The sequence below is a fragment of the Nomascus leucogenys genome, chromosome 16 (assembly GCF_006542625.1).
Source record: "Nomascus leucogenys isolate Asia chromosome 16, Asia_NLE_v1, whole genome shotgun sequence".
NCBI classification, from domain to species: domain Eukaryota; kingdom Metazoa; phylum Chordata; class Mammalia; order Primates; family Hylobatidae; genus Nomascus; species Nomascus leucogenys.
In genome coordinates, this window is record NC_044396.1 from 90654448 (window position 1) to 90666701 (window position 12254).

The window sequence follows — 12254 nt, forward strand, 5'->3', positions numbered from 1 at the left end:
TCTCCCTCGTCCACAGCCTTTCCTAGCTCTCAGCATTGAAGACCCCAGGTCCTTGGTCAGGCACCTGGGCACCTGTGCAACTTAGCCTTCAGGTGTAACTCCAGCCACACCCTGCCCTATCTTGGCCGAGTTATGTTCAACCTCTCAGGAACTTTTCCTCTAGTGGGGAAAGCAAATGTGGTTCTAGAAACCAGTCAAGTCTGCACTCACATCTGAGTTTGTCCTGGCTAAAAGGCCCAGCAGCCCGCGTCACCTCACTGAGCCTGTGCTCTGGTCCTGGCCCAGTAGGACCCTGGTCCAGGCTATTTGACTCTGCCACTGGCCCTCCTTTGAGAATATGAGTTAGTCCTGGCTGGGTTAAAGGCCAGCCTCTGGTGTCAGCGAGAAAGGATTGTATTCTTAGGATGTCCTATTCTATTCCATTCCATTCATTGACCCTCACAGTATCTCAGGCTCCTTACATGCTGAATAACACAACAAATAGTATTGACCCCATAGAATATTTGTGAAAATTAAATAAGGGAGGCACATTAAACATTTAGTGCAGCACAGCTCCAAATAATGTTCTGCTCTATATCTGCAGTGCCTAATAAGGCAGCCACCAGCCACATGCAGCTATTAAGTATGTGTAAAGAAAGAGGTTGGAGTGATCAAGCACCTAAATTTTTAATTGCATTTATTCATTATTTTCAAAACAGGGTCTTGCTCTGTCACCTAGGCTGGAGTGCAGTTGCATGCCCATGGCTCACTGCAGCCTCTACCTCCTGGGCTCAAGTGATCCTCCTACCTCAGCCTCCTGAGTAGCTGGGACCACAGGCACATGTCACCACATCAAGCTAATTTAAAAAAATTTTTTTTTGGTAGAGACCAGGTCTCTCTATGTTGCCCAGGTTGGTCTTAAACTCCTGGGCTCAAGGCTCAAGCAATCCCCACAACGTGCTGGGATAATAGGGATGAGCCACTGTGCCCGGCCTGTATTTAATTTTAATTAATTTAAATTTAGATTGAAGCATGTGGCCAGTGGCTGTTGTATTGGACAGGTGGACTTAGCACATCACCAGCCACATGGTGAGTTGTCAACTAATGGTGCTGCTATTAATACTACCAAAGAGTTGTTAAAAAAAAAACAAAACAACGTATTATCAAGATCTCCAATCCCGCCATCACCATTTTCAAAATACATGCACATTTATTGTATGCTTTTACCTTAGCCAAGAGATTTATGTCCCCTGGAGACAGTAGTGAAGAGAGGCCCTGTCAAAGTAAAAAGAAATGAACACATACATACACGCATATAGACAGTAAATCCCAGGCATCTTCAGAAAGCAAAAGGCCTTCAAAATGTGACGTAATGCGTGACACGCTGTGCCATGCATGGGACACGGACAGCCCAGTGGATGTCCCAAGCCTGGGAGCCACAGAAAGAAGACTCCTCCAAGGCAGCAGCTGCACGGCCTGCCAGTCCTAGCCAAGTCTGACTGACTGCAGCCTTTTGCCATCCCTACTCTCCTTCTGTTTGCCCCTTCTCTTCTCCCAGTGGTCCCTCTTCCCCACCACCATCAAAACCTGATAGGTCATATGAGTACTGTGGGAGGCAAAGTAGCAAACTGTTTGCAATCTGGATTGTCATGGATCTCCCAAATGAGCAACAGCTGTTACTATCAGTCATTCACAACCTAGTATGAATTTAAGCCAATGTCTTCAGCTCTCCCAGGTGAAACAGCATTTTAAACTTCATTTGTCATTATGGGTTAAAAGTCTTAAATTCCAGAAAGGGTATTTCAGAAATCAGGAGTAATTACAGAGCCTCTAATGGTATGTGGGAGTGTGCAGGTGGCTGAATTCATGCTCAAACCCACCTGACTTGGAGCTACGGATTGTGTCTCTTACAATCATGGCCATTCTGGAACCCAAGACAGGGTGGAGGCTCAGAAAATATTTGGGTGCAAGGAACATAAGGCTAGGAAGGGAAATGGAAATTAAAAGGCAGACCCTAAAGGAAAGAAGGGATTCTTAGGTAAGACTTCGAGACTGGTGTGCTACTTCGCAAAATTCTAAATTTTGCAAAGAAAAAGGAATACCAGAGGACCCAGGCAGCAGAGGCAAGGTGGTAGACGTAGCAACTAAATGCATGGTGGGTGATTTCTCCTCATTAAGTTTGAGTTTAGGTGCACGAATTACGAATCCAGTCTGTCATTTCAGGAAGGCTGAAACCAAGACAATTTTTCAGGCTATTTCCCCATCCCCGACCCCATGGGCTTTCTGTCCCATCCTGTGGTTAGCAAAACCATGAAACAGGTAACACGAGTTTGTTCAGGGTAACTGCTGCGGTGGCCTGAAACGTGCTGGTGGTGTTTTCTGTGTTGATATGCTCAGAAATTCAATCAATGCTCTGGGCTATTGAAAGAGAGGATTCTCTGAGAGAGACTGGGGTTGAATTAAATCAGATTGGAGGTGCTCAAGGAATTATCCACACTGCAGTGAAAACTCACTTACGATGCAGCTGCTAAAGCCAAGGCCAAGACCACCCCCCACCCTCCCAGGTATCTGAGTGACGTCCTCTGAAGAAAAGACAACCTTTGCTATAGTAATTTATTAACACTTTTAAAAGGGAAAGGTGTTTTATTTTGAAGCCGTATATGTTTCCTCTGGGAAGTTAATAATAGGAAAGGGTTCATATGGTTCAAATTGGTACATTTTAATGCTGCTGGCATTCTATTACTAGGGATATTCTTACATTGCCATTGAGCCCTTTGCATAATTAGAGTGAGTTATATCAGACACAATGGCTGGGCACCAGTCACAAAGGGACAGAGAATGAGGAGTGGATTTTCAGTCTAGGTACAGTGTGGTCTTGGATATAATTAACATCTTGCTGTGACTCATTTCTATAAACCTCACAAGTCTCAAAAGACACACAGGACCAGCATGTGGATGGAGGCGGTGGCCTTGTGAAGGTGGACTCAGGATATGGCAGACTGCCATCTCTGCCTTCTATGAGTCAGTCACTCATGTCACCTGTTGTTGGGCCCAGTGGGCTCAGAGAACAGTGGACAGCGTGGGGATGTAGATGCCAGTTTACATCCTACCTAGATCCTCCCCATTCTCGGTGCATCTTTATTCCTAGTGCTGGTTACACAGCCGATAACTGACTTATGGCAGGGTGAAAAGAGCTGGGCCTGGCCTCCAGGTGGGACAGCTTTGTGGTTCCATTCACAGTCCAGAGTTCCATGTGGGATCAGGCAGGGACTAGGCTTGACTTGAACCCACATTTTTTACTGTTTTTTCCCCTGTCGTGTCCTGCTTCCCTCCATCCTTGTAGGTTTCTCCTGAGAGCACTCCCTCAATCAGTCACTAGCGTAAGAATCCCCACTGCAGGCTGTGCTTGCAGAGAACCCAATGTGACACAGCAGGAGGATCCTGGAACAGGAATTCTATGCTTCTCTCCAGGTGGGTGCAGCATTGGGGAAACACTTTGGGTCACTCTCTCTACCCACTGAGGGATGGAACTGTGTAATTAAGAATTAGCGGCCGGGCACGGTGGCTCACGCTTGTAATCCCAGCACTTTGGGAGGCCGAGGCGGGCGGATCATGAGATCAGGAGATCGAGACCACGCTGAAACCCCGTCTCTACTAAAAATACAAAAAATTAGCCGGGCGTGGTGGCAGTCGCCTGTAGTCTCAGCTACCAGAGAGGCTGAGGCAGGAGAATGGCGTGACCCTGGGAGGCGGAGCTTGCCATGAGCCGAGATTGCACCACTGCACTCCAGCCTGGGTGACAGTGTTGTCCAAACTCTGCACATTCCAAAGAAATGTCCACGCTGCTGCCTGGTTCCTGGGAATTACCTCTACGCCCTTGGAATGTCCTGCCTGGAAAGAGTGTCTTTGTTTACCTGTGTTCTTGGGTCAAGCCAGGTAGTTAATGCTAACAATATGATTTATGGTGGGTGCCTTGGACACACACCTCAGTCCAACCTCCAGAGAGGATGATGACTGAGTAATTAAGATCAGCCATGTGGGCACTCCATGCCTGTGTGACTGACTCCCAATATAAACCCTAGACACCAAGGCTCCGGTGAGCTTCCATGGTTGCAACACTTTGTGAGTATTGTCACACACTGTGACTGGGAGAATTGAGTGCTGTCTGCACAACTTCACTGGGAGAGGACAAATGAAAGCTTGTATTGGTCTTTCCTGGACTCCTTTCTGTGCACCTTTTTCCTCTGCTGATTTTAATCTGTATCATTTTACTGTAATAAACCATTGCCATGAGCCTAACCGCTTTTCTGAGTTCTGTGAGTCCTTCTGGGAAATCACTGAACATGAGGGAATCCCTGAGACAACCATGCCTTATCTGATTAGTGAGCTCGGAGAGACCTGAGAGCCAATGGGCCATACTTGGGACCATTCGGCAGGAGGATGTTCAGTTAATCTAATAGATCTTCTCTCTTCTCTCTCTCTCTCCCTCTGTCTCTCTCCCCTCAGCTTTCTGTTCTGCCACTGACCACCTAAGAGATAATCATGATTATCCACATTGTCAGCTGCATTGTGCTGACTTAACTATCTTTGCAGGGAGATGTCAAAGTCCAGATCTGGCAGAGGCCATCTGAACCCCCACTTGACTTCTGGCCTGAACCTCACTCTCCCTGCACTTCACCAGAGCTTTGCACTTTGATAATGAAGTGGCTTCTGTGAGGTTTATTTGGCTGTTGCAAAGCTGACTCTACAGGGGAGGAAACATGAGTAATTAAGGTGTCCCTAACTTCCAACAAGACTTTATGCTCCTCTCATTGGAAGGTCTTCAATGAAAAGTTTCAGGATCCTTAATGGCAGACCAGGATCCCTGTCCAGGTCTCTGGTGTGCCCGCCAACTGAGATAAGGGATGGGGGGGTCATCCACACCCACGGGGACATCCGTGCCTTGGGTCCTTGCCTGGAATTTGTAGCAGGTCAGGCTTGCAAAAGAGATAGGCAGCCTCTCAGATCCATCTCAAGGTGAAGCTTCTGCCCAGGTGAGCATCTCACTTTCTGAAATCAGACTTAAAGCCTCACTCTTGAGGCCTGCGATTCCCCAGTCTTGGTTGCTGCCATCTTAGGCAGCTTCTTCCCAAGGACTCATCTCTCTCTCCATCTTCACAGCTGCCTCCCACTCTCCCAGGCCAGGGCATCCCCACTGCTCCTTCCCTAGAGGGTCCACCTATGGCCAGGTTACTCAGCTAAACCTTTGGGGCTTCTCTGGCATTGGAAACTCAGTCAGAGGGTGTCTCAGGAGATGAGGGTGCCTCGCATCAGGGAAGCCTATAGGACTCTTGGGCTGGACTGAGGCCACGTTGCCAAGGACCCAACATTCAGGGCTGTCCCCGTCTCCTCAACCTTTCACAATTTCCCCTGTTCTCACTGTGAGGCAAGAAAGAACATTTCTTCCATGTTAAACAGAGGGCAACTGGGAAGGCTGACATCACCCAGTCAAGTGCTAGGAAACGGGCAAGTTAGGGATTTGCAATGGGTGCTGCTGTTGCTCATTTGCTCACCCCAGATCCACTTTTCACCTTTCTCTGTCCTGTTCCGTGCCTGAGAGGTTAAACCCCCGGAATGTGTCCCGGGCTGGCTTGCCTGCTGGCCCGCAGTTGAATTCCCCAACTCGAGGCACTGTCAGAAAACTGGAGGGTGGGAGACGTCCCTACCTCCTGGCCTTGGGCCAAGTCTTCTGGCAGCGGTGTTGACCCATGATCAAGCTCCTATGTGCAATCCCTTTCTCACCATTCTACTCTCCCTGGGTTTTGAAAACAGGCATAATGGTGGTAACGACTTCCCACTGTAGTTTATCTCTGAGTCTCACAACATCCCATATTAGTTTCCTCTGCCCACAGTTTTGTCAAAGGTCCCTTTGTTAAAACCTCTTGAACTTTCTGAGTTGCATTCTTTCTCTTGCTTATGCCCTGACTGATAGTCAATATTGATCCAGAACCATAAGATGACATACCGGCTTGCCAGGAGGCCCTCTTTCTCCTGGATTTCCTGGTGCACCCTAAGAGAAGAAGGAAAGAAAGCATTAACTGTGATAAGCACACAATCCTGACCCACTCTACCCACACCCTCTGCCAATCTCTCTATCTGCTAAGTGTAACTCAGTGGGAAAAAAATCATCAGACCATGAGGATTGGCACCAATAAAAATGCGTGGTTTCCAGTCTCAGCTGAATACCCAAGGCTTCCCAGGGAGAATTCGACAATGACAAATGTTTAGAACTATCCCCACAACTCCTGTCCTAAACACAAAACTAAAAACAACTCATGCACACAGAACATGTGCATGCATGCACGCACAGACACACACCCACACACAGACACACACACACACAGACACACAGACACACACACACATACACACAGACACACACAGACACACATACACAGACACACATATAAACACAGACACAAACATACACACACATAAACACACAGACACACACATACACAGACACACACACATACAACATACACACATATACACACACACACACACACATACACACACAGACACACACACACACACACACACGCACACATACACACATATACACACAGACACACGTGCACACACACACACACACACATGCACACACACATACACACACACACGCACACACACATACACACACACACACCCTGTCTTAAACTTTCCCAGTGCTTTCCCAAACACAAGTGGAAGGAATGGCTTTGAAAAGTAGAAAAATACTTCTATTAGACTGGCTATAAGAATGCTGAGAGTGGAACAGTGAAATGTGAGTATTTGGAAGCAGGAATCAGAGAGTAACTTTCTCTTTGGAAACAGAACCCAAGGAAGAGAAGGGAATTTTGTTGTCCGTGCTTATAATGAACTAAAACTACAGAGATGAAAACATGTATGTCTAAGCAATAAATACCACTGCTTACTAGTGCCAGACACCTTTGTCCTATAAGGACTCATGGTTGTCATTTACCATTTGGTCAATGAGTATGGATCAAGTACCTTCTATGTGCCTGGCATGCTACTAGGCACCAGGAACCACGAGGATGCATAAGACACAGGGGCTCCTTCTTAGAGCTCAGAGATGGCTGAGCAAAGGCCAAACAATGGAGATAAGAGATGACTGTCATTGTCACAAAGTGGAAAGTAACACATCCCCACAACGAGCATCACATACATCTGTGGAATTCCGTGGAAAAGAGAGAATCATTCCAGGGAAGGGTCAGGGACAAGTCCCTGGAGAAGGTAGTGCCTGATTTGGGCAGAACTGACTGGGGTATATAACACATTGACCAAGAAATTAGGGAACATTGTGTGGGATACCCAGGAGCTGAAAAGATTTTGAAAACTTAACACAAACATAGGAAATAAAACTGGATAATACAAAATTATGAGCCACACTCAATAGAAGAGGGAAAATAAAAAGCATGCCCATGGGGCTTCCCAGAAATCCTCAACCGGGCTACAAAGTTGGCCACATAGTCAAAGGAGGCCAGGAGATGGTGGAGGGTGGGCTTTCAGGGGTCACATAAGGGCCTTCACTGAGTCCACGCCATTTCTCTGTACTTACATCCCGGCCGGCTGGGCCCTGGGGGCCAGGGAATCCAGGTAAGCCTCGTGATCCCTGAGGAAAAAGAAAAGAAGACACTGACACCCCACAATATTTAAGCAAATAAAGACACGCCCTCCTTGGCAATAGTTGACTCTCCTTCAACACATGGTCTGTTGCTATGAGGAATCTGATGCAACACGTGTGCCAAAGCACCCTGCTCAGAGCTTACTCAACTGACTGTACCCTATGGAGGTATGTGCTTGACACACAGAGAGAATGCTCTGGAAAACCTTCATTTTGAGCCTGACAACTTGGACCCCATTTGTATAGTTCCCTTGCTTGAGTGAAAGGGACAGCTCCTGTGGTGAGATGGGCCTGAGCTCAAACCCTGGCTCACTCCTTTCATGTCCTATGAATCACCAGCTCCGAGAGCTCTAATTAGGTGGTTAAAGAAGTTTCCTTGTGCAAGACCCAGCACAACACTCAGCACATGCCTGGCGATTACTACTCTTTGTAAGAAAATAATTTCTAGCTGCAATTTTCTGGACAACATCAGGAAACGGCACAGATATCTTTCATTATGGATCTCATTTCCCGTAAGATTTTTCCTTAAGTAGGTCTAAAAGTGGAAATTTCTGGCAGTTGCTGGAACTGTGCTACACGGCTGCTCAGGAGCTGACCCTGCATCTCCTGGGCCTTCACAGGCCTCCTCTCACACCGACCCCTCTATCTAGAGTCCCACCTGTCTTGCCTCTGCTTTGCAATAACTTGCTGTGAAATCTCACGTCTATCAGTTCACTACGTAGTGCCTCAATTTCTTCATCTATAAAAATGGGTATAAGGAGCACTGTAGCCCTGTGCTGGGTATGGTGGCTCCCACCTGTAATTCCAGCTACTGGGGAGGGTGAGGCAGGAGAATTGCTTGAACCCAGGAGGCAGAGATTGCAGTGAGCCAAGGTCATGCCACTGTACTCCAGCCTGGTTGACAGAGCGGGACTCTGTCTCACACACACACACACACACACACACACACAAAGCAATCCCTGTCCTGAATTCAGAAATCATATAAATAAAGGTTATTTAAAATACGTTCACATGGCATAAGGTACAATATCATCCCAGTTGCTACAATGCAGCTATTTCTTCTGGGGTGAATTTATAGGAAATCGCACTTTCCCAGTAAATGCACGCACAGGCATGTCATGGATGGTTGCTGCTCCGAAGAATGGAGGCTTACTGAAAGCCCTCCTGTTGCTTCAGCATAGTCAGTCCACCAGGTCTCCACTGTGGCTCCTGGGTCTTGCTCTGCCCATGTTACAGATTAAGAGCAATCCCCACATTGGCTCACGGCTGTGTGGTTGGGGTTGGTGAAACCAGGATTCAAAATTAGTTCTTCAGGCAATTTGGCTGAATTCATTAAACCATGGCTGCCCTTCTGTGTTGATGAGATGCCCAAAACAGAAGCCAGTCCATTTGCCCAACTATAATATAGGTGTGGCATCCCTTCTCTGCTCATAGGCACATCTATCACACTCTAGTCCACAGGTCGGAGTTCATATGATGGAGAGTCTGCACTATTCAATAATATGAGGAAATTTCAGAATCTACTTCAGTTTTTGGTGCTTCCCATTTAAAACTGCTTTGATTCGAGCAGGATTCCTCCCATAGAAACTCATCCCTTTATTTAAAGTATACTGTACCGGGGGGCCTTTGTCTCCTGGTGGTCCGGAAGGGCCCTAGAAACAAACAAACAAAACAAATATGTAAGCAAAGTAGAAATGGCATGCTGATGTAAACAAGCTATGGTGTCTATTCCATAGACAGGTCCTCAGTTGTCCTGGGAGGAGTCACTGACTTCCTCCCACCTTGAAGCCATATTGCCATACCCTCTTGCCACCTACCCACCCACAAATGTTGCTCATGAAAATCTCTCTGGAAGCTCCTCCATTTGCCCCTCAACTGATGCCACCCTATCATCATCCCTGCATGGCTCCTGACACCTGGGTCCAACTCTACTTTGTAGCTCTAGTGTGAGGTTGAACCTGGCAGCCACGACTTCCCTGTATCACACCCCCTTGGAGATGCACTGGCTCTTTCTGCTCGGGAAAGGATGGGCATGATAACGACCACATTCCCCAGCCACAGCCTTAGTGGCTGAGGCTGCAGTAGTCATGCTCCCTTCTCCAACAAGGGGTGCGTGCGTGCGTGCGCGCACACACACACACACACACACACACACACAGATATACAGACACACAGACATGGCTCTGGCATCCTCCACTGTGCCCAGTTCTTTTCCCAGACAGAATTTGGCTTCTAGATATTATGCTTAAGATGCTACTCATTGATTGACTGGAAGGCATTCACATGCATTTCCAAGTCTTGCAACGACTGGGACCGTCCCTTGCCCCTGAGGCTTTGCTATGCTTGTGCATTTCCACGAAGATTCTGTCCTGCCTTTCTACCTGGAAACACTCTTGTCACACTCTGGTTCTCCTTTGAGAAATCCTGCCTGTGGAGAGCCTCCTCTGGCTTCTCCCAGGGTGCTCACTGGAGAGTCCCCGCCCCTGTACGCACCCTGCCTAAGACTGAAAGTCCAGCATTGTTACTGCCTGTTGGCCCATTCCTCTTCACTGAATGGACTGAATGCTCCCATGAGGTGGCTGCGGAGTCTGCATCTCCAAAACAAATATGTAAGCAAAGTAGAAATGGCATGCTGATGTAAACAAGCTATGGTGTCTATTCCATAGACAGGTCCTCAGTTGTCCTGGGAGGAGTCACTGACTTCCTCCCACCTTGAAGCCATATTGCCATACCCTCTTGCCACCTACCCACCCACAAATGTTGCTCATGAAAATCTCTCTGGAAGCTCCTCCATTTGCCCCTCAACTGATGCCACCCTATCAGCATTGCATGCTCTCTCTAGCACTCAGCAAGTGCCCTGTGCATTGCAAGAGCATAGCCGACTACAGCACAGCAAATAGCATTTGATCAAAATGAAAAATTTAAAGCACAAGGAGAACTTGAGAATCAGTGCCAATCATCCTTTCTTTTCACTGACAATCAAACTAAGGTCCAGAGGAGAGAGACAGAGACCTGCCCCAGCCACGCCAGGAGTCACTGGCCAAGGTGAGGTTAGTCCCAAATCTTGCCCTCAGTCCAGTGCGCCCTGCATCTCCCTGTAGTACAGCCCACGAGAATGTCCCTAAGGTATTCCCGAGAGAGCAAAGTGATTTCACAACAATGCCAAGGTTTCTGCAGTATGGTGGCAGGGGTAACCTAAAAGCCTACTCATTAAATATGCCCCAGAGCTGTCTAATAATAAAACAGAATAAGCATCATTTTAAGTGTGTAGTTGGGCACTAGAGAAAGTAGAGAAAATCTCCAGAGGTCTAGAGAAAGAGACAACTGAGAAGCAGTGCCCTAAATCTACACAGACCTGCCCTGGAGGGGAGCAGAACTCTGAGAGCTGTGCAGGGACAGGAAACGAGGCTGGAGGCCCTTTTGACCAGTAAGTTGAAACTCAGAACAGTAAGTAAAGGCAATCCTTCAGTAGGTTATAGCAGGGGTCCACAGGCTTTTTCTGCAAAGGGACAGACAGTAAAGTGAAGGGGTAGAGAAGAAAACGATGTCAAGGAAGCTCACCCATCTTTGTCTGGGATGCAGGTGCATGATGAAGGAAGCCTCCTCTGAGAACTCACCCTCAGGGCCCTGCCCTCACAGGCATCTGGTAACTCTAAGTCAGAAGTCCTGCAGAACTTCAGCTCAAAGCCAATGTGCCTACACACAAGTCAATTTCTGGGCACCCAGAAAGAAAATCCCCTAGGAGCATACAGAGCAGCCAAAGGATCTTCACAGACAGATTCCCAAAGGACACCAAACTGCAATCTCAAATTACAAAGCTGTTCACCACGAGGACATAACAAGTGGTAGAACTGAGTTTCCACGAACTTCGGAGGATGGGGTGGTCAGATACAGGCAATAAAAAAGGTCTATTAAAATGATTACATATAGAAAAAAAAAAGAAAGAAAACAGAGAAAATAACATGGCATTATCCAGAAAGATCTGGCAGGTATCAAAAGAGCCAGAGTACATTTTTAGAAATAGAAATGTAGAGTCATCAAAATAAATGTAATAACCCAGGTTAATTTGAAACTAATATAAAATAAGAATTTCCCAGAATAATTGTCTTTAAGAATCATGGCAAATGTTATTTCCTGAAGAACCTATGCAGAGTGGCAACTGAACTAAAAAAAAATATGTATATATAATTCTTAAGACACACAATGATCATGACTGAACAGTGCCAAATCACAGTAAACTTCTGAAATTATTCTTTTTTTCCTCTTGACCAAATGAATGATAAATCACCAGAATATAGCACATTTGCTTCTCTCTCTCTTGAAATCTCTCATCGTTTCTCAGAATTCTATCTCATTCCAGAAATGACTGAAAGAGTCATACAGACACATAGGGAGGTCTGGCTAGGGAAACAGAGATGAATGAATAACTCACACCTGCACAAACAAAGGGGACTTCCAGCAATTGGTCTATATGCCAGGAGTGGTCCTATCTGTTCCATACACGGATCGTCTCACTTTAACCCCAATCACAGGCCTACAAATTGGTATTATCAACATTTCATTGCTACAGATGGAGAAACTAAAGCTAAAAACCATTAAATAGCTTGGC

The 12254-nt window shown here is 46.8% G+C and overlaps 1 protein-coding gene across 2 annotated transcripts in view; it reads right to left on the reverse strand.

The window, feature by feature from the left end:
- COL22A1 (collagen type XXII alpha 1 chain) overlaps positions 1-12254 on the reverse strand; it is a 327746-nt gene that overhangs the window by 65914 nt on the left and 249578 nt on the right. For both annotated transcript variants that reach the window (XM_030795302.1, XM_030795301.1), the window contains exons 41-44: positions 9262-9297; positions 7580-7633; positions 5984-6028; positions 1207-1254 (exon numbers count right to left, since the gene is read on the reverse strand). In XM_030795302.1, the coding sequence (XP_030651162.1) occupies positions 1207-1254; positions 5984-6028; positions 7580-7633; positions 9262-9297 (183 nt within the window). The remainder of the gene's footprint in view (positions 1-1206; positions 1255-5983; positions 6029-7579; positions 7634-9261; positions 9298-12254) is intronic.